General features: G+C 37.8%; 1 protein-coding gene across 2 annotated transcripts in view; it reads right to left on the reverse strand.

Annotated features, from left to right (window-relative positions):
• Window positions 1–22,993, reverse strand: part of ZNF521 (zinc finger protein 521) — a 283,124-nt gene that overhangs the window by 115,831 nt on the left and 144,300 nt on the right. For both annotated transcript variants that reach the window (XM_060029516.2, XM_060029515.2), the window contains exon 5: window positions 17,104–17,188. In XM_060029516.2, the coding sequence (XP_059885499.1) occupies window positions 17,104–17,188 (85 nt within the window). The remainder of the gene's footprint in view (window positions 1–17,103; window positions 17,189–22,993) is intronic.

A 22,993-nucleotide genomic window follows, 5' to 3' on the forward strand; every position in this document is an offset into this window, starting at 1 on the left:
TGCCTAGCAAATGGCATCAGCATCAGGCTTTGATGCAATGATCACAAAGGAATCACTAAAAACACCTCAACCGAGGCTCCCAAATCGGACAACTTGTGAATACGGGGAGAGATTACTATTGCGTCTCTTGAAAGTGATATAGAGGCATCAAGAAAGTGTGTTTGTCTTCTTATACTATGCATACCAGCTGGCCCTGTATGTTGGGGTCAGATGCTTAAGCCTTGATTTCCTCATCTGTATAATGGGAAGAATGATGCAACCTCATGTCACAGCCTGAAGAATAAATGATCGAAATCTATTTGAGGGCAATATTGAGTGCACTTAAAACTCAACGTGTTTGCTTAATTTTTGGTCCTTACCAAAAATAAGCCCCAGACCCTTTGAAATGTCTTTCTTATGATTTACACTTTTATATGTGATCATTTATCAATCCACTACTGACAGGGAGTAGGAATTTGGTTTGAGATACTACCATACAGCATTTCACAAACCAGTTGTTGGTGTTGGTAGTGATGTGTATGTGTGTGTGTGCGTATGTATGTGTGTGTGTGTGTGTTTTAAATTGAGGAAAATCGTGTTTCATGTACAGAACTGTCCTGGAATTTTGAGCATACAAGTTTGTTATTCCAAGCCATTTGATTAAATTTAACCACAGGAAACTCTTCCAAGTCCTAATGAAGCAGCATTTACATCTAAAAAGGGAGCCAAGCCAAAAAACATCCTTTTCTAATATCTCTGTTTCAAACATCAGACTCCAATATAAGCTCCATGGTTTTCATTTCACTTTTTTTTTTTTTTTGCGGTACGCAGGCCTCTCACTGCTGTGGCCTCTCCCGTTGCAGAGCACAGGCTCTGGACGCGCAGGCTCAGCGGCCATGGCTCACGGGCCCAGCCGCTCCGCGGCATGTGGGATCCTCCCGGACCGGGGCACGAACCCGCGTCCCCTGCATCGGCAGGTGGACTCTCAACCACTGCGCCACCAGGGAAGCCCTCATTTCACTTTTATACCATCTCTCTGAGCTGCTGGAAACAGGTTAAACACAACACAGGGAGTGGTGCACCAGTAGGTCTTTGGTGAAAAGGGTTGGCAGCAGTTCTACATACAGATATGTGCGCATGTGTACACACACACACACACACACACACACTTAAATACACAAACTATAAAAATTTATTTTAAAGAAAGGCCATTAAAAAATTAGAAAACTATAGTTACTGACAGAAAATTTGAATTGGAATTCAGAAATCAGCCATATAATTTAAGACCTTTGAAATGAATGTACTTTTAGTTCATAACATAACACGTGAGAGTTCAAGACACAGATTAGGTAAAACAGGCCTTTAAAGAACGTTAAAATTACCTTTTCATTAAGAGAGAGAAGTTTTTTTGCCTCTAAACAAACCGATACAACTTGGAAGATTATAATTTTTTCATAAAAGACACATATACTTGCACACAATTTTATTGACTGTGTCATTACTAAGTTAAATTAAGCTGTTTCAATAACTGAAGAAGTTACAACTAACCGAAACAGCCTGGACATACAATGCGATCTTATGATATTGCCAGGTTTCCAACATCACATTTATTCCATGCGATGGTGCCCTTCAGCATAATAATGCAAGGATCCTAGGATGCAGCAGACACAGAAATAACGTCAAAAGCAATTCTTCACATTTGGATCTTACCACATCAAGTGCAAATAACGAACTTAAACATGAAAATGCAATTTGCTCCTTTTAAAGTATACGTTTTAAACTCTTGCAAAAAACAAAAAACAAAAAAACCCCACCACATTCATTTCCAACGCCTCGAGGTAAGGAGGATGGCATCTATCACAAGTGCAGAGAATGTCTGAAGGATTTAGAAGCAATCTTTTCATAATGCTTCTTTGGGTGAGGAAGTAGAGTTATGAGTTGCTCAAAATTCATAAAGATTATTAAGTTTACATCCTCACAGAAGATCTGCCACCATTGCATCTCTCAGCTAGACTGTCAGCATCCCTGCCCAACTCTACTGAGAATAGGTCTCTAGTTCAGGACATTCATTCATTTTGCGGCATTAGTGCTCCAGTGTATAAAACAAAGATTCTGTCCCGTTCAAAAATCAAACAAACAGAAACAAAAAAAACCAAATTGCCTCCAGTGGAATAAGGATACAATATCATAACTGAATTCAGGTACTCATTCTATCAATAACCCTGCATGGAAGTAACTTTAAAAGGGAAGTAAGTTTTTATTCCAGCAAGTCGATTCCAGATTATCAACTTGTGTGTCTGTGCCTGCTGGGCTATCTGAATGATTACTCCGTCCCTCAATGCCCTCAGCTATGACTGACCGGGCACCGATGGCCATGACCCCTCACGGTAAGGAAGCTTCCTAAACAACAGTGAGCTTTCCTGCTTGATGAATTCCAACCTCACAGCTCATCTAAACTGAGCCTATGGGCTTCACGGTTTTCCTTCTTACTCTCCGCATAGGTCTACGGGAAGTTATGAAACATATTTTTCTAGTCCTCCCAGGAGCAAGGCCAGGTTCACGACTTGACCTCAGAAACACAGCAGTCCTGCAAAGCCAGACAGCCTGATAGAACGGAGTATTAGTGTTCTCTGCCTGGCCCAACACAAACCATAACATGCAGCAGGGAGCAATGTTGCTTGTGGGAAATGACAAGCAAGGGATCAGTGGGAGAAAAATAATGGGATTTAATCACATAAAAATATCCCAGGCACACAGCTCCCTATTCAACAAGCTGCCCACCTCAGGTGAGGGCACAATGTTCTTCTGAAACTAACCACTTACAATTTACAAGGGAGCTACCTAGCCAGATCTTTTGATCAGATTAAGTTATAGGATTCTGGGCACACCCAGAGATGTTCCTTCCCATCACGTGAGTATATGAACCTCCCGGAATAATTTTAAACACACATACAAAAACACCTATGTACGCATCACAGATGTCTCGGATGTGCGAGAAACGATCCCAGGAACAGGGCAGGCTCATGTGCAAGACTGTCACAGACTAATTAAGGACACTGCTGCCGAAAAAGGAAGGGTGACCCTGCAGTCTTATTTACACAATTTCCAGCCAGAGGGCTGTGAAGTGGAGCCCCAGTGGGGGCATTTCTATCTGAAACCCAAGGGCACCTGCATTAAGGAAACTGGTGTAAATGAATCCCTTTGCTCAATGACAGAAGGAAAGACACCAATACTTCAATTATCTTGGTATGGAATCTATGTGCCGACCCTCTTGGATTCTACATGGCAAGACACAGTTCTCTTATTTTATTATTATTTGCACTTCACTCTGCACTCATTTAGAAGGAGGACATTTTGTGGCAAGAACAATAAAGCTTTTTAGGCAGAAGGTAGCGATTCAAAAACTGCAAAACCTCAGCTTTCAAAAATAGCCTAAGTGACCTCTTGCAGTACTCTGGCCACTCCAGCAAGCAGGAGGCAACCCCTGTGAAGAGCGAATTCTGGCAAAGTTCTCTCTTCACAGATGATGCACAGCTTAAGCTATAATGAGTTTTTGGGTTACAAATGCTGAACGCATTAATATTCCTTGATGATAATTATCACAGTATAAGCACCTTTCCCAATGTGAGTAGCATAAAGCAACTGAAGCAGCATTTTTACTACATTTGAAACAAGCCGGAAAATGGGATTTTCTACTCTTGTAACCTGGGGTCAACATACATCAAGCATTGAATATTAAACACACCTCTAGATGAATCCCGCATCCCTTTCCTACCCCTCTGCTTCATGTATACCTAAAGCTATCTCCTTTATCCATTCTTCATTATGAAATTCTTGATATGAACATACATGTGACATATATAATTCGAAACAGAAAGGTGTTTCCCCCCAATCACGTGAATCCTATGTTTCTTCTTATGAGTATACAAATAGCACATAAGATCAGGAAGCCATGCTTTGCAGATGAGATGTGTCTCTCTGCAGTTTGAATGAATACTGTGGTCACTGGCTGCATATAAAACAGGATGAAAATTAGAATTGAGCAAACAGGCTCCTAGAAGAACCAAATGCATCACATACAAGACAAACTACATACAGCCTTTAACTTTATACTTTCAAAACTCATCATACGCTTAAGCACTGAAAGGTTGACATGTGAATTCTAAGCCACCAACATGATAACAGTCATGATGTCAGCAGCATTATTTACTGGCAATAGTGCGCTAAGGATCCTGGAAACCAATTTTCACTCCAGATTAAAAGAACAATTATTGTTATTTGGATAATAACCATCAAATGTTAGAAGAAGAAATTGATAAAGGTGATTCATTATGCATTATATCAGCAGTATGTGTCTAAGATTCGGTGTTCGCCTAGCATACCCCAAACGGATGCTGTATAGACTTCACTTACTATACCCCAGTTGGATTTCATAATATGCTCGGAATAAACTATAAATTGACTTTTCCTCATCTCTTTTTCTTCCTCTCTCTCTGTTTAGTGAAAAAGAAAAAAATGTCTATTTTAAAGCTCAACTGATACTAGCATGGCTCAAAATCATTACAATATAAGAGCCTCCTTTTTAAAAAGTATGCTATAATATCATTTTAAGATTCTATGTAAATAATCCCAACAGCACTTTGACTTAACAGTGACAAAGTGAAAGCCGGTTCGAACTCTTAATCCAAAGAAAGGGAATTGCTTTAGGTATCTTTTTAGGTGTGAATCTGCTGAACTCATTTGTACCGTGTTACCCACACTTCATTTAGATAATATGCCACGCTATAACTGCCTCAAGTTCTGTAACATCATTTTTACTTATGTGCTGCAAAAATGTCTTCAAATCCCATTTGAATAGAAGGCAGGGTTATGAGGGAACCTTTACTAAATATTTAACAGCACCATCAGCTTATTAAATACTATAACGTGAGAGCCATGAAAACATGATATACAGTGCTTGCCTTTTTTCTAAAACTTAATGCTTCTGCTCATTTTGAACACTCTGCAAGCCCATTCATCAGCAGAACTGATGCATTTTAAAAAGTCCTCATTTACTAGCAGATAAATGTGGTTAGAGAACCTTTTTAGTGTAGAAATGATTGGAAACCTACTTGGTTTTACTGTGCAAAATTTGCTTTGCTCTGGCCTAGGGAAAAAAAAAACCTCACAAAACATTTAAAAGGCTATTTTGAAAGAGCATGCCAAGGAACACTGTTTAAAATAAAAGAAAGTAGGGGGTGTTTTTGGTTCACAGGAATATAAATACACCAAAACAAGGCAACAGATTTACAGACAGCTGATAAAGTACATGTATTCATCGAATCTGGAAATAGTATCTCAAATACACATCATATAATGAGATTACCCATTGTGACGTTGCTTTTGACCATGACATTGATGGCAGGTAATTTCATTTGCAACTATTCATAATTGCATTTTTTAGAAGAACGGGTTAATACAATTTTGCATTTAGTCTGTTAAGATATTTTTAACTAAAACTATGCTTTTTTTAAAAAAAAAAGTTAATCAGAAATTCTGTAGACTGTTGCAGTGGGTAGAAAGTAGGAATTCTCTCTGAAAAGATATTTCTATTCACAAAGAGATACACTATAGTCTAATTTAAAGAACACCCCCTTAACACTGGAGGCCTGCAGAGTGAGCGTTTATCCTGTAAACACTGTAACAATGATTATCTGTCCTCCCCTGTTCTCAGTGGAGACTCTTGCTTTAGAAAATGTCTTGTGGTGACTTACTAAATTCAGGCTATTTCAATTAGTATTACTGCACATTAAAAATTAATTGCATTACTGAGTGGATTAAGGTTTAAATTTCAATTCTACAGTATGTGCACTAGAAATGACAGCTAAAAATCAATGCTCCTTGGCCCACAATCGGAAGTGTGTACACTTGAACAGCGCGGGCCTGGCGTCACCGGCCAAGCAGTTTTAAAAGACTTGATAGTTCAATTGAAGGTGTGTCAGCTCTAATTCTACATTTTAGTTTGAATGCTGCACAGTAGCTCAGCCTTAGAAAAAGAAAAACAGAACAACAGCTGACCTAACCATTTGGAAAAACAAATGGACACAGGTACTAAAATTATGACAACAAAGGGATTAGAATTCGCATATAATTATACCCAGGCTAAAACCTTGTTCATAACTCTGTTTAATAAGAACACAGGATCCTTGACTTAAATCCACACTATTTTTTTTATTAGTTACTGAGTGACAGCAGTCGGTTGGGGGCAGGAAACAGGCTATTTTGTAGAGACATTACTACTATGTACAACGCTCATAATAACTTTATGTTTTGTTTTGTTTTTGGCGGTACGCGGGCCTCTCACTGTTGTGGCCTCTCCCGCTGTGGAGCACAGGCTCTGGACGCGCAGGCTCAGCGGCCATGGCTCACGGGCCCAGCCGCTCCACGGCACGTGGGATCTTCCCGGACCAGGGCACGAACCCGTGTCCCCTGCATCGGCAGGCGGACTCTCAACCACTGCGCCGCCAGGGAAGCCCTATTCTATGTTTTAAAGAAGCCCAAGAAGATATGGAAAATACAAATATTTTCCTTAAACAGCGATCCTATTTAAGCCCCCTTTATAAATTATTAAATCTCTTTGGGGGAAGGGACAAATGAGTTGATCATCCTGACGACAACTTTATTACATCTAGACGAAACGTGGGAAAAGAAATGGGTCACTTTTACTCACAGTAAATTTGTTCTTCTGAGGAGATGAAGATGGGAAACATTACAAACGAAGTCCACAGAGTAAAGGAGGATCAATAAAGGCCCACCAAGCCACCCAGGGTATCTGGGTTTGGAACTGAATGGTGATTGGTATGTGCCTACGAGAAAAAATGCTGCCTGCAATGTTCCTTAAGATGCCCTCTGCGGTTGCACCTGCACCGGTGGCCAAGAGCAAGTTCAGTGGCAAGAGAGTAAAGGAGATGGGAAGTAATAACAACAATAAAAAGAATAATCTGTTGCAAATGGACCCCGAGGTGTAGTAGTCATCCCCATGCAACAATCACCCTTCACTGCAAGTTACTGATGCGGCTTCATTACAATACAGCATATAAAGGGGCAACGTACAACGTGCACTCTTGAAAGCTATGTGGTTTGATGCCGCACACACCACCCTAGAAGGCAGTGCTCGGGGAGCCAAGTCAGATTGTACAAAAGTGAAATTACCTGTAAAAAAAATAAATAGAGATGTAACATGTGTACAGCATCCTGATACATGGGTGGGGGGTGGAAAGACGATAAAAGGTAGCAGGGAAAGGTGTTTCCTTAGTGAACTATTAAAGGTATTCCAAATTCATCTGAATTAAAACATCCTTTGAAGAGGTAACAACTTTTAGCTTTGTTAGAAGGAAAAGATAAAGGATATGATGTTTCCTGTTTGGGAAATAGAAACTGGCACTCTGTTTCCTATTCTGAGTCTTCATAAAATGAACGTAAACCATGTTCTTAGGTGAACTTTAATACGGCACATTCAGGTTACTATTACGCAAAAGAAGAACACGATTCGCTTCTCCCATTCCGGACTGGCTGTAGTTCAAAGTCTTACTTTTCAGTCAGTGCCCAGAAGATGCTGAAGCAATGTGTTAAGGCGAAAAAAGAGCTTCTTTCCTCACTAAGGATCATTGAGTATGTCATTGGTTAATTCTTGTTCTATGATCCTCATTAGCATGACTCTCAAGTTTCTGGTTATCATATCCGAAATATTAAGACATAATAACTATGAAGGTGCAGGTAATTGGATATTAACCAGAACATACTTGACTGGGCAGGAGGTAGGGCCCTGCTTAAACTAATCCTGAAATATATTAATCACCAATTAATGAAAGGGTTTCGAATTCATTTTCTATTATAGAACACCTCCGAGTATCTAAGCTTTTTCTAACAGAATGACTTGGAATAACAGGATAGAAATAAAGAATATGGCCATTTGATGGTGGGCCTGAATTAATTCTTTACAGCCTGTTGTCAGGTAATCGCGAACACTATAGTGAAAGCCTGGATTACAGTTACGAAGCCTGATGCAAAGAAGAGGGATACTTTTCAGTGTTTGGCGGCCTTCGTTTAAATTCCAAATTTTTTCCTTTAAATGGCAGAGCCATAGCTAAATATTTCACCAGAGAGCTGTCATAATATTATCTGAGTCTTTCAGCCTAAGCAGACTGTAGCCCTCCAACCTAACAACAGATGTACTCTTAAAATAAAAACCAATTAATGGGAGCCAGAGAGACCCAGCAAGGGCATGCTTTTGTACATAGTAAACAGGAAGTAGTAAGAAGGTGATGAATATACTGAGGGATAAAAACCCTCACTAAGTGGTGGTTGAAAAGTCACCACCACTTAGATGGAAATAAAGTAATGCTGAGAAAAGAAAATGGAAAAAGAGGAAAAGAAAACAGAAAGAGGAACATAGAGAAAAGGAAAGTCATATTTCTCTAAAATCCACGGGGCTGTGAGATTGTGTCTGATGTGTCACAGATGTTCTCCTAGTTTGGTTGTAAAAGCCCCCACTAAGCTCCCTAGAAAAACTTCTGCACCTATTTCACTGAGTTAGAGAAACTGCTACCAAAATGCTACTCATCTTATAAACATTTCCAAGTACAGTATCCTCACAAAGAAATTCTCATATCTTTTCCAACTTAAAAGGTGTGCCCCCCAGATTCTCTGAAAAAAACTTACATTTTCATATACACACTACTATATATAAAACAGATAACTAATAAGAACCTACTGTACAGCACAGGGAACTCTACTCAATACTCTGTAATGGCCTATATGGGAAAAGAATAAAAAAAAAGAGGGCATATACGTATATGTATAGCTAATTCACTTTGCTGTACACCTGAAACTAACACAACCCTGTAAATCAACTATACTCCAATAAATTTTTTTTTTAATGACATTTTTAAGTCAGAGAAGACAAGGCGTTTGGATGGACGCAACGGAAGCAAGGGACTGAAATGATGCCATCTCTGTTTTTCCTGCCTTTAGTCACTTAATTTGATGAAAATAGTTAAGAAAACTCCTGCTATCTCCGGGTTTTTAAAACATTTCTGTTCTTTGTTGAATTTAATTTTAATAATTCTTAAATAAGCACTCACGGCAGATGAACTAAGATACACAGGCATGTCAGCCCTTTTATCAACAATTTTGCCATAGAAATACACAAACATTTCAATGGCTCTTCATTAGCAAACAAATCAACAAGTGATATTTTAATGCCTGACTTTATTCCATCTCTGTGGGGACCGTAGTTGAGAGTGTGATGTACAGTACAGAGAAAGGAATCATCAGCCACAGCGTCCCAGGGCTCTCTCCATTGAGGACTTCGAAGCCTCTGCTTAAAGAGTGCATTTAATTGACTGATAGACAGTAGCTTCTTTGTTCACAGAAGACAGCGAAGTAATGGCAGCTTGAAAATCGTACCATCTACAGGGTCTCCTGAGACTAGTAACAGGGGGATATGTGTCAGGAATAAATAAATAATCTAATTATTAAGCCACTTCCTGTCAAGTTAACTCCAATTTGTTGGCTTTTGAAGGCAACAAAACGAGGCATTTTTCCTCATTATGCTTCTCTTTTTATACCAGTGGTAATCACAGGCGGATTAAAGGGTGCCTGATTGGTTTTTTTGTCAAGGAACTGAGAAGCAGCCAACAGTACAGAAAAACAGAGTTGGGGTTAGAAGAAATTTCATGCTTGTCTCCTTTCCAGCTCCCTAACAGCCCACACGGCTGCCCCATACAGAGCCGCCAGCTGTACAGCAAATGTGTACCCCTCCAACTGAGGCCTGCTGGGCCACAGGCGCCATCCTGAGAGCCGTGAGATACCTTGCAATCTTGGCAGGTAGCTACTGCTGTCATAGGCATAATTCTAAAGGTGACCTAGGAAGCCCTATCAGCTCACCAAATGCAACAATATGAGCAGCTGAAGTTCAACGCCTACTCTCCATATTGGCTCCCTTTCCTTTGTTTACTGCTATGATTGGCCCCCCCCAGGTAGGAAATAACCTATGGAAATAGGTCATCAGAGACCTTTTCTTTTTACATGTCTGAGCCGATCCTGTGGAAATAGGTCACGATGCCTATGCGTATGTGGGCCTGTGTGTGGGCGGGGATGGATCTCTTTATCTTTTGCTGATGACTTTCCCTGCCCTCCATTGAGAAATGTTTTGCAAACTTCATGCAGAAACAGACACCCACACTTGATAAACAACATATCAAACTGGTGAGTGGAAACGGATATGCCCGTGGCATATCCTAATGCAAGTCAAAGGAGAGGACAAAAACAGAGCCAGAAGCCCTACCAACGTCTCTCTGACAGTCACATGGAACCTTCTATCTGCCACAGACTCTGCCCAGCGTCTCTGTATGGAGCTTAGGAAGGAAGGCTGGCATCCCGTAATTCTTCTTGGGAACAACGTTCTTCTGAGGTCTCTTTTAGGACGATGTGTTCTAAAAAGTAACAAGAAACTGTATCTTCCATCTGTCAGTGGGCTCAGTGAAAACCCCCAGGCTCACAGAAAATTAGCATCAGGAGAAATGTCTAAGAGGCTTTCTTAGGCGCTTGTAAATCAGAAACTCCGCTAACTGCAAGTATTTTTACTCTTGTAAATCAAAGCTGCTAGGTGCAGGCTAAAACACGTAAACAAGGATAAACATCCTGATTTGTCTTTTAAAAGCTTAACACTGAAATAATAGAGAGGCTCAAAGATCTCCTTGAAAAGCTGCTTCCGAAATAAGAATCCAAATAATCAGGATGAGCTCTTGAAAACTGTATCTTATTCCAAACAGATTTTTTTTTCTTTGAAAAGATCCTTTTGCTTTCATATTAAATTGTCTTTGTTTTTAGAAAGGCTCACGGTAGCGGAGCTTGATAATTTCCTGTGCCACCACTTTGCACTTGGTAAACAGTGTAGCTATGTTTCCTATTTATGCCTGCGTATGTCCTTTCTGAATACGTCTTGAATTTTTGTTAAATTGTGCAGATAATTAAACCCTCTTCATATTTACAGTCTGCTTCACTGGTACCATGAATTCTGTTTTCAGTTACTGTCTGCAAATTCCCTCTCTGAACAATTTCATACGAAGCAATAACACTTCATTTTACATACGTTTTATCTGATGTCCCCATACAGAGCTGTCAGCTGTACAGCAAATGTGCGGTTCTCAAACTGAGGCCTACCAGGCCACAGGAGCCGTCCTGAGAGCTGCGAGGCACCTTGCTGTCACTGGCAAGCTTCCTTGCTGTCACTGTGACCATCACTCCACACTTCATACAACTTAAAATCATCTGATTATTAGAATTTGTGGCCCACACTCCATTTTATCCTTTATTTAATCTATCCCCACATCACACATTTGTTTAAATGTTCTGGCTGCTTTACAAATCATGCAGCCATCTGCACGGTAGGTGTGACACCATTTTTCAGACCAAAGTTACGTGGCAAACAAAGATAAAGTCATTTGAAATGCTTTGGTGTTTGTTATTCTGCCTGGTTCACTTGGACCAACTATAAGAAATAAATAGAATTATCTGTGTAAATCGATGAACATCTATAAAAAACAACACCCAGCAGAATGCGGACCTTGCTCCATTACCTACGTTAATATCATGACAGCTGAGGAGAGATGACCTGGCCCACTTCTCATCTCTCCTGTACAGATGGCTATTAAAGAGAAAGTATCCCTTTTGTATGGTCCATGTAGAAACCCTTTATGGGCTTTTCAAATAAGCCAGCATTGCCCACATGAGGGTAGCTTTCTGTTACCATTAAACTGCCCAGATTTCGTCTTTTTTAATTCAGCTCCGGATGAAACAAGCCAGTATTTCAACATATTTAACATCAAATGCTTGTTTCTTACTTCCCCGAGTTTTGTAAGCAATCCACTGAAGATGACTTAAAAAAAAAATTCAATAGTCTTCTCATTTAGAATTCATGTAAACTCCAGAGAACCTAAGGACATGGAGCTTCTTTGGACAGTGCAGGTGGACACATATCTATACACCCACACATATATGCACTATTGTAGATGCATTCTATTCATTTTTTTAAAAAAGCAGCCAATGAAAGCTGAGTGTGTAAAGTGCAACATGGCTCTTTATCTCCCTATGCAGAGATCCATATCTTTGGATATTTCCCCTTCAGACACATAAAATCCAAAACCATTATAGGCCTCAAAATATTGGTTTTAGTCTATTCTAAAGCAAGAGCACTCAAGCTGACATGTTTCAGAGGTGATGCTGAATGTCACAGAACTATAATGAAGATTAGTACACAGTGCACCATCCACTAAAGAAATGGAAATACCATTTGTGACCCTGGGCACCAAACAAATTGCAGAACATACGGATGTCACCTGCCACAAGCACAGACTAAAATTCCACCACACTGTACAAAACTGGCCTATGCATTCCTTTTGTCTTGATATCAGTCCTTCAGAGCATGTGTAACATAATACATGGGTAGATATCTTCCCACATGCACTGTGGAAAGCTTGAATCTTTTCATGATCTTTTAAAACTTGTAACTATCGGGCTTCCCTGGTGGCACAGTGGTTGAGAGTCCGCCTGCCGATGCAGGGGACACGGGTTCGTGCCCCGGTCCGGGAAGATCCCACATGCCGCAGAGCGGCTGAGCCCGTGAGCCATGGCCGCTGAGCCTGCGCGTCCGGAGCCTGTGCTCCGCAACGGGAGAGGCCACAACAGTGAGAGGCCCGCGTACCGCAAAAAAAAAAAAAAAAAAAATTGTAACTATCCATAAAGCACTGAGTATTAGAGATTTGAATAAAAATAGTTAATACCTATGCATCTGTGTTTTCGTATTAGTTGTCATTCATAGCCCCAAATTCTAGCTTTGCTTTTCTAAAAGATAAATACGTTTGCTCCATCCAAATACTCTAAGCATTGCCCTTGATCTGGGACATGTTTGTTAACGACTATTTGTGGATTTTCCTATTTTTTCGCAAAAGAGTGTACTCTGCCACCTTAGATACAATGTTGCTATTACATCACTCATCTTTCTGATCAGAAGAAAAACAGGAAAAAAAAACTTATTAAGTAATCATCTCTAAGTCAATTTTTAACAACAATTCTTAGGTAAATGGTTTATATTCATTCCCTTCATATTCTCCATATGAGAACTATGAAAGCAAGGGCTGGAAATAGCCATAGCTATATAATGACCACTTGTCCTCCAAAGGCCATGACGGTAGCCATCAATTCCAAGGATAATGGTATTTCTCCCCTTTGATCATTTCTTTGTCAAGCTAACTGGCCTTCGATGGTGAGCTTACTGCCGGTTGTCTACCACCAGCCGCTCGCAATTTGCTCCCTCTGTTTCACGAGACAGTTGTCTGTGGCTGTTTGGAACACACTGGTCTCTTTGGGGATTTATGCGCTAGTTGCAATGCCAACCTCCGTAGTGATCGAAATTTCTTTCTAACTAAAATAGATAATTAGAGGCTGGTAACTATTGGTCAAGAATTATCAGAGTGAAAAAATTAAGCTTCTCATAAATAGTTCTTGGCAATGTCATCTCTTTGTATCGTCGCATGCTTAACAACCCTTTATTCAGAGCACTTACAAATTTGCTCTACTGCTGTTGAGCCTCATAATTTTATATGAGGCAATCCCTTTCCTGGGTTAGACACATTTATAGTCTCTGGTCCTATCACGATCTGTGCTAATCCATACCAAATAATAATAACAACAATGATAATAATAATAACAGAAATCTCAAAGAGGAAAAAAAACAATAAATATTTACTGTGCTGATAAGAAAGACAAGTGAATAATGAGTTAAAGGACACAGTGCACAATGGCTCCTTTCTGTATCTTCAGGTCAAAAGCCAATGTAAACTATGTGAAAGGAACAAAGGAAGACAAGAAAAAATTTCTCATCTGTGCAGACTTTAAAAGAGGGAAATCTTTTCCCCAGGAAAGCTGTTAAAATGTTTCGTAGCTCTTTGTGTGTGTGTGTGTGTGTGTGTGTGTGTGTGTGTGTGTGTGTGTGCGTGTGTGTGTGTGTAAAGAAGAAGAGAAGAGAAACCTCTAAATAGTCACTGGTCTGATTTCTTACTGAAACTGTGTCAAAATGCAATCCAGACTGAGGTTTTCTTTTTTTCCTTAATAGACATAAGTCAAATCCCGAATGCATTTTTATTGAGTAATTATTCCTGCAACTCAAACCATGTGTTCACACCTAGCTGCAAAATGGCACTTATGCAGAGCATCTCCAGTGTATACCTGGTAGAAACACTGATGGTTTTCCTTTCACAAATGTCCCTGGCCAAAAGCCTGAGACCAGCATATCCAGAAAGAAGCGTGGAGGTTCCCTGACATTGAAATTGCATTAAAATACGTGGGCTACGTAGAAGCAAATGCAAATGACTTGGTCAAAGAAGGGATTTAAAGTTACACCTCACTGAGTCATCTGCAGACCTTGTTTTCCATCAGGTGACATAATCTTTCCGCAGACTGACTGAAATGGAAAACAAAATCTGTAAAAACACTATAGACCCTCTTAACAAAAAGAGTAAGAGGCTTTTCAGATAGCCTCTAATCTCTCTTCCCTGCTAAATGTCTGGTTGAGATTATTTTTTGATTAGACAAAAAACATACAAAGATACACAACCTAAAAATACCTACCCTCAACGGAGGTATTTTAGCCAACAAAACCATGCTGCCTGCCTCATCTGAAAAACTAAGCATCACACTGGGATTTTAAAAAGGGATATCTTAGCCTTTGTGACATCCTCCCCTTACACATTCTCTCTCTCTAGATATTAACATTGTGGAGGAAGTGTAGGGACTTGGATTCATGGTCAACAGATGTAACAATTAAATGGATACTATTCATTTGTTTGGGCCTCAAGTGCAAAAGAATTACATATTTTATTATTAAAAAAAGCATGAATATTAACTAAGTAGGCCCTCTGTGAAAAGGAATAGAATTTGCTTCTCTGATGGAAGGTGAATTGTTAAACGCTTAGATCCCAAGAGGAGATGAGTGTCATATTAATCCACCATAAGGTAGAGGGGGGAAAGCTTTGGGAAAGCACTAATGATGCAAGGAATATTAAGAGAAATACTAAGGGAAAGGTATAAAGCAATTTAGAAAAAGGACCAGGACACACCAATGAACGTTTTGGACAAATGATACTCAAATCAAAAATTCCTCTCACGCTCAACATTCCATTCAGATTCTATGTGTGCAAGAGAACATTAATACTGTGTTGAAAATATATTCCATTTGTTCATCTGGGTCCTGAGATAAATAATAAATCCAGAACCAGAAACATGTTTACACAGAATAAAACTAATCAGAAGCACAACGATTCACTAACTTTTCCACAGGCTGCAAACTTCCAAGAAATATTCTCACTAAAGCCCATGTAAAACTATAGCATGAAGCAGAACCATTAACGACTCTCACCAGTAAACTCTACTCAAGAAATAAAGAGATGGAAAATATTAACACTCGTTATCTGGAAAGAAGAATTCATCTTTTCTAACCCAGGCCGCCCCCCACACCAAGTCCATTTTGAAAGTTTATATAGAGTATTTTTTTGGAATCCAAAATAGAAAGGAAAATAGAAGAAACATTTCAATCTCTCTTACACATTGTCATTATCTTCTAAACACTCAGTAAAACTGTCAGTGTTATTCTGGCACATTTAATGTATAAGAATAGGCCATTTAATGTATAAGAAAATCACTAATAATATTAGTACTTAAATCTGGAAAATACAGAGATAAAGTGACCAATATTTTAGACCAATATTTTAGCTCTTAGGGATATGTTGCATTTTGCATAATTAAGTAGTTAGTCTTTTATAAACCATAATCCTCCTAAAGACCATCATTTGAAAACTATACAGCAAATCCTACTGAAAACCTATTAATAAAGTTTCCAACATACTTTTGACTTCATTTTCATTAATATCTACAAGAGCATTAGAAGTTTTGTTATAGCTGGTTTTAAGGATCGGTAACTATAGTTGGAGCAACCCTTCTACTGTACGTTCTCAGAATGCAGCTGATTAGTGTATGATAAAACTTGTTTACCCCTGAAAATGAGTTCAGAGTCTAAAATGTTGAATTTTCTTTCCTTTCTTAGAGTTTGATAGTAGGAGACCATGAGGTTGATCAGACTTTTAAAATACTATATCACAATTATTTACAGTATTATAAAACACCATGAAAGGAGTAGGAAAGAAAAAACTCTCATAGTGTAAAAACACAAATGAATGACAAAAATAGTATAAAGTAATAGCAATTACCATTTTACTAGTAGAAAAAGATCTGCTTGATAAAGTTTAATTGGCTGATAAAATTCTTAGTGTTATTACTAAGTGCTTATCAAATTAAAAACATAGGAGGTAACCCCAGAGGAATTAAGGGATAATGGGACAATATGAGTAAGTGAAAAAATTATCCTTGTAGTTCTAGCCCATGTGATAAATGCAAAATCCCTGAAAACAGTGGCTTAGAGCGACTTCAGAGATCTTTACCCAAACTGCTTTTACAAAGATCTGTGTAAAATTTGGTGGGGAATAAAAAATGATGACTGAATTCTTTATGTGATCGTTATGATAATGATTATTTCCAGGCTGTTGAAACCATACATATAAAATTATTTTACGGCAATTTCAATCATTTATGTTTCCCTATCACAAAAACTCACCACTCTACATTTTGATACAGATGCTTAAGCAACACACAGCACTGCCATTACCATAATAACTTCTGAAATTAAAACCTGTCTAAAACTCTATGGAAAGCTAACATCCAGTTCATTAACCATTCCTGTTAGTCTTCAATAATGCAAAAATGATTAGAAGTTTAATTTGTTAATCACCTGTGTTTTGACTGGCAGTAGATACACAATCCTCTCCAGAAGTCTAAACTAGCCCTTGCAGAAAATAAAATGTGCTAATGTCTTATCAGGCCTAATAATAGTAATAAAAAATCAATCATGCTTAGGTAAACCATTGATGGTTGAACAATTAATTCATCTTTAACTCTGCTTAATTATATAAGCACTGACGTACACAAGGAGGAGAAATATCTATGGGTAATAATGTTTAGAGTGTCACTCACCAATCATGTGATTTGCAACATGCACCTGAATATCCCATTCATTGTAGAAAACCATCTGACACTTGATGCACTGATAGGTCTTCTTCTGAGAAAACAAGCATAAACAGAATTACTTAGACACATGCATTTTTTAAAATTTTAATTTACATTTTTAAAAAAACCCAACCCTACCTACTCACAGCATTTTCTTGAGACCTTGGTCTTATATATGTTGTTAACCAAGCTTCTCTGAGTCCACTTGGGCAAAATTCTATGTCCTTACTATGACCTTATGGCTTGATCCTAACACTATGCTTTTAGTTGCAAACAGTTGGAAGAAATGAGGGCACATAATTATGGCATAATATATGTTTAAAGATACCTAAACTCAAAAACAGAAGTTGGTATTAAAAAAATATCTGTAACACATGGCTGAGTTTCAGAAACCGATGTCTTTGAAGATCAGGCACACTTTCATTCTGACCAACATAACTGTAGTGTTGTTTCTAGATATTGTAAAGTAAAATAGCCAATAAGTTAAGATTCACAAAATGTAGCTAAGAGATTTAGAGATGATAATTTTTAGGTGAAGTATGAAATTTAGATGATGTTTCAGAAATTGCTAAGTACTAGCATTTAAATACATATCTTCTATAAAGAAATCATGTCATATTGAACATTCTAATACCATTTTATCATTTTACACAAAAGTCTTGTGGATAGAACAGGATTTATTATAATTCCTGTATCATAAATAAAGAAACTGAGGTTCAGAGAAGTAGAAAAATGTGCCTGATACCACAGTGCCACACAGCTGGGAAGAGAAATAAGCTCTCTTGATTCTAAACGCAAGGCTCTCTGCTAAAGGCAGCTTTTAAGATTTCACATCTTTATTATTGTGTCCCCTATACAGCTCCGTACATATTAGATGAACTCAATAAGTAAAGTACTGCTGAAGTTTTCCAGAACACAGTTACATAAATGCCTTTATGATGAAACTTGATCTTTATAATTAAAAACCACCTTGGAAAACAAAATAAAGCCTTATGAAATAATCCATTTGAAACGCTCCCAAAAGTGAGAAAATGACATTTGTAAAATCACATCAATGACAGTTTGTTAAGGCATTCTTATAGAATTATCACTTCATCAGCAGTCATATAAAATTGTTTTACAAACAGTAGCAACAGAAAATATCAGTCTGTCGATTGCAATTAATTTTAAAGAACTCAACAAAATCAAAGTTAAGCACAAAAGTGTAAATGCTGTTAACGTAAAGTTTTCTTAATTACTGTCACTTAACGTAGTATTTGCTTCCAAAACAGAGGATGGAATGCCTTGAAAAACACAGCGGTGCAGGCGTATTTCCAGTGGAAGTTTTCTATATAATCTAACAGGCTTTGTACATTAGGCATGCTGTGAATTGAGTGTGCTAGGTCTAAATCTAACACGGATTTGAAAAACCCTGACAATCACCAAGGAAGATTTACTGCGCTGAGCTGTTTACAAGACGCTTTTGATGGTAACATATAGAGCAACATGTGTTGCATAAATAACATCTATCCCTTTTTTAACAATATTTCCCTTTAGAACTAGTTAGAAAATATTTCTTACTCCCAGATGACCTACATTATATATTGTTTATTAGCATACTTCCAGCATTATTCCTGATATGTGACCTTGCTGAACAACAAAGAAACATACACTTAATGGCTAGTCTTTTCTCTTGTTAGCAGAGTAAAACATACAATATGTCGAAAACTGTCTCCAAAAATGATGACTGATGAATATGTTGGCAGAATATACTAGGGCTTTTTTTTTTTTTTCCTGGTCTAATAATAAAGAATAAAATGACTTGACAAGCCAAAATAATAAAATACCAGCACTTACTATTGCCTTCAAAATGAACTGACACGTTTGAAGATCTATGTTTATAAGTTTTCTTTTATCATTAAAAGAAAATGCTTTTGTCACTACTGATAATTCAAATACTAATGCTACTCTTAAGACAACGTCCAAAATGTTACTTTCTATTCTTATTAACAAAGTCATATTCTGATCTACAAGCTCCTAAATTTGGAGCTAGATGGAGTAAGAATTTAATGTGATCAAAAACAATATACCATGGTCTTAAAATGCTGCAGCTTAAACTTCATCTCACTGTACATCTCACATTTCCCAAATACAAAGCAGTGATACATCAATTGGGATGTGCTGTAGTTTTCTTTTTAAAGCCATGGCATAAAATTCATTTTTACCCTCAAATTAAAAAAAAAAAAATTTAAATGACCTTTAAAACATTCCTTATTGTAATTATAGGCTCTTTGCAAAATATCTGAAAGACCCCTGCCTGCCCGCTTCTCCCCCATACACCATCTTTAAGTAACGTGGTTATAACCTCTGAAAGTGTTGGCCTTGCGGCGCTCATTCCCTTGGAGGTAAGGCCATTCCAGCTCTGTACAGCTGAGGTTATGAAGGAATTCTTCCTCATTCTAGGCCCAAATCGACTTTTCACCCGTTGGTCCTAATGCTAGGCTCTGTAGCTATAAAGAACAGGCTGAACTTCTTGTCTAAAATGACAGTGACATGATGAACCGTTTTTCAGACTGAAAATAGAGTTATGGTGTAAGAAATGCTTTGAGCAACTTTCACTATCCCCGTTACTTTCTTCCAAGTCAATCTTTTAACCAACAGAACCCCAAATTAAGCATAATACTCCAGGGGTGCCCTGACCTGTGCAGAGTACAGGACTGTCACCTCCCTTAGAACAGCTGCTTCCATCTACATAGAAGACAACAACAAAAAAAAAGTCAACTGAGATCATTTCTTTTAAAAGCAGATAAAAGTAGAAACAGAACTTCCATTGTTTGGGTCCCAGATTGGCCTTTATCAACGCTTAAGTTGTCAATTTACTTGAAATGTTAATTTAGTACAATTTTTAAAAGAGACTTTTTTTCATTAGCCTTTTTTAATGTGCTACTTGGGAGTGGGGTTGTCATTTCCTGATTGTTCTCTTTTGTTTTCTGATACTGATAGATGTAATTATCAAGGATACAACTTTTTCCCAGCACCTCATTATTTTTGATTGATTTTGAGAACAATTTAAATGTGCCTTTTTGACACTCTTGTTTTCAGTGATACTCTGGTTAAGGTACTCAGAGACTTTCAGAAAAGATCATCTCATAAGTTAAAAAAAAATGATTAGGATCTCTAATAATGTATACTTTAAAAAACCACATTATTCTGATGAACCTCCCTCCCCATTCAATCTATATTCCATTAGGACTTAGGCTTCACATTTAGCCTCATCAAATTAAAAAAAAAATTATACTTTGTAGTTGTAATTACTTTGATTTTTTTTAAAAAACAAAACACTGAGTGTAAAAAAAAAAAATCATTGAGTCCATAGCAATCCTCAAAAACAGAAAAGGAAAAAAATTTCAGTTGCCACCATTGAAGTGACTATTACATGAACCTCTTGTCCTGCAAATTGGTAATTAAAGGCACAGAGCATCATGATTTTTCAGGAGGTAGTGTAGTTCATGCCTTTTTGATGAGGGAAAGCTCTTTTTTACCGAAGGCTGACAGTAAGGGATGACAAAATTAGAAATTCACCATTCTTCAATGCCAATAAAATGGTCCAGGATAATCATTAATGGATGCTAAAACTATTAGGAGAAAGGTTAGTCTCAGAGACACAATTTTCATCCTTTGATAACAGCAAAGAGAAAGATGTACCTTTACAGAGACTTATCTGGTAGCAATCACTGTAACCAAACTATTTCGTTTACTATTACTAATAACGGACATTATGTGTCTCTCAGTGTGATGCAGTATGAAGTATAATACATCATAATAAAGTATTCTTATCTAAAATGTATACCTGAGTCTAATTAGGCCTTTAGATGAAGCATTCTAATTTTGAGGAAATGCAGGGATAGAGGAACAAGTGTTTCTTTGAGGAAAAAACATTACACAAATCCAGAATAATCTTCAAAACAAATCAAGAATATTCTTAGCCTGTTATCTTCAAAAAGTTAACGTCTAAGGGGGGAAGTAACTGGAGAGATTGTTCTCAAATGAAAGAGAGAAAAAAGACAACTATTTAACGTAGTGTGAGGTAAATATAATGTGTGGTTTCTTAACTGGGGAGAAAACAGCTATAAAAAGGTTTTTGAGGAAATTGGGGAAATCTGAATATCAGCTGATTATTAGACAATATTGAGGGATTACTACTGTTAACTTTCTCAGATGTGATAATGGTATTATGATCACGTGAGTAAATGTCCTTTCTGTTAGGAGATGCATACCGAATATTTAGATGTGAAATGGCATGATGTTTGCAATTTACTTTCAAAAGATCCAGAAAAAAAGAACATATATAGTTATACATAGATAAAGCAAATACGGCTAAATGTTAACAATTATTAAATCTAGGTGCACGCTTGAACATTTTCATAGTAATAAACAAGTGGGAATAAATGAATAGGGTAATTTATAATATGTAGTTTTGTCAACATTAAACCCCATCCCCTCTGTTCATTTTACATTCCCACACTTGGTGTACACCAAAAATAATCTGTGCTTAGTTGTTATAAATACCTTTGCAAACATTTTTGTATTGTTTGGAGGGATTCTTCAGATGTTTGTTTTTCATGAATCTAATGTATAAACCCTAAGAGGGCAGGAATCATTGCTGACATCCATTTCTGTAGTAAAGTAATAACAATTCCTTACAATTGCATCATGCTTTACAGTCTATAAAAACTCATATGGGTGAAACTCACTTGCAACAAAACTGTGAGAATAGATAAAAGAGGGATTATTATCCTCATTTACAGATTAATTAAATGACTTGTCCCAAGTCATGAAGGTTGTGAATACCATAAGTAAGGCCAATATTCTACCCTGTCTCCCACCCACTGGGTTTTAACACAGTTTAAACTATGATCATTTGCAGGCAAATTTACAATTACATTTTAGGTGCATTTTGGAAGAACGTTCTCCTTAGAATTGTTTAGTGCTTTGGTCCTTGACAATGCCAGGGATGGTATGAGACTAGCTGATGACACTGAAGGAACTGTTTCTAGCCACTTCCACCGTAGGCTCCCAGTCCCAGACCCTTGACCAAGATCCACCGGGCAGAACTGGCTCCCCAAAGTCCCCCAGTCTGCTTCAAGATTTTCTTTTGCTCTCAGTGTCTTGAAGTTTTATTGTCATATTTTCAACTGTATATTTATGTTTATTTGTCCTGCTCAATACCTGAAGAACAATTTCAATCTGAGGGTTCAGGTATGTCTCCAATCCTGAAATCTTTCAGGGACCTTTTCTTCAGTTTTTATGTATCTCTCACACACTTTCCATTCACTGCCACTGGAACTCCTGTTAGACACAGACTGGAGCCTCCCAATCTATCCTCCATGTATCTTAACCATTTTTCCATTCATGTTTTAAAAATCGGCTTGTCCTCTATGTTCTGGTCTAGGTGATTTTCTCTGTACTTTTACAAACCATTGGTTCTCTCTTCACTGATGTTCAGTCTAGAGTTTATCCTAACTACTAAAGCTTTTATTTCAATGACTATTTGTCATTTCTAACGTTTCTAATTTTAAATACAAGTGCTCTTTTAAAAAAAAATTTCTACTTGGATTTGCTCCAAAATTTGTCACTCCTTTTAGGGAAAATCATACTTTCATTTGTCTTTTTCAAAGTCTTTGTCAGACTGCTCGTCTGCTTTACTCCATGAATCTAATGAATCACTCACATATTTTGGAAGCTTGGTTTGAAGCCCATTTTTAATGAAAGGTTTTTATTCTGTGTGCTCATTCCTCCCTTTCCAATACTTTTGCCATTGCTTCTACTAGGCCATCCAGGCTACCAGACCAGGCTAGGTCACACAGGGGCACTTCCT

This window comes from Delphinus delphis, chromosome 13, assembly GCF_949987515.2.
Source record: "Delphinus delphis chromosome 13, mDelDel1.2, whole genome shotgun sequence".
In the NCBI taxonomy this organism is placed as follows: domain Eukaryota; kingdom Metazoa; phylum Chordata; class Mammalia; order Artiodactyla; family Delphinidae; genus Delphinus; species Delphinus delphis.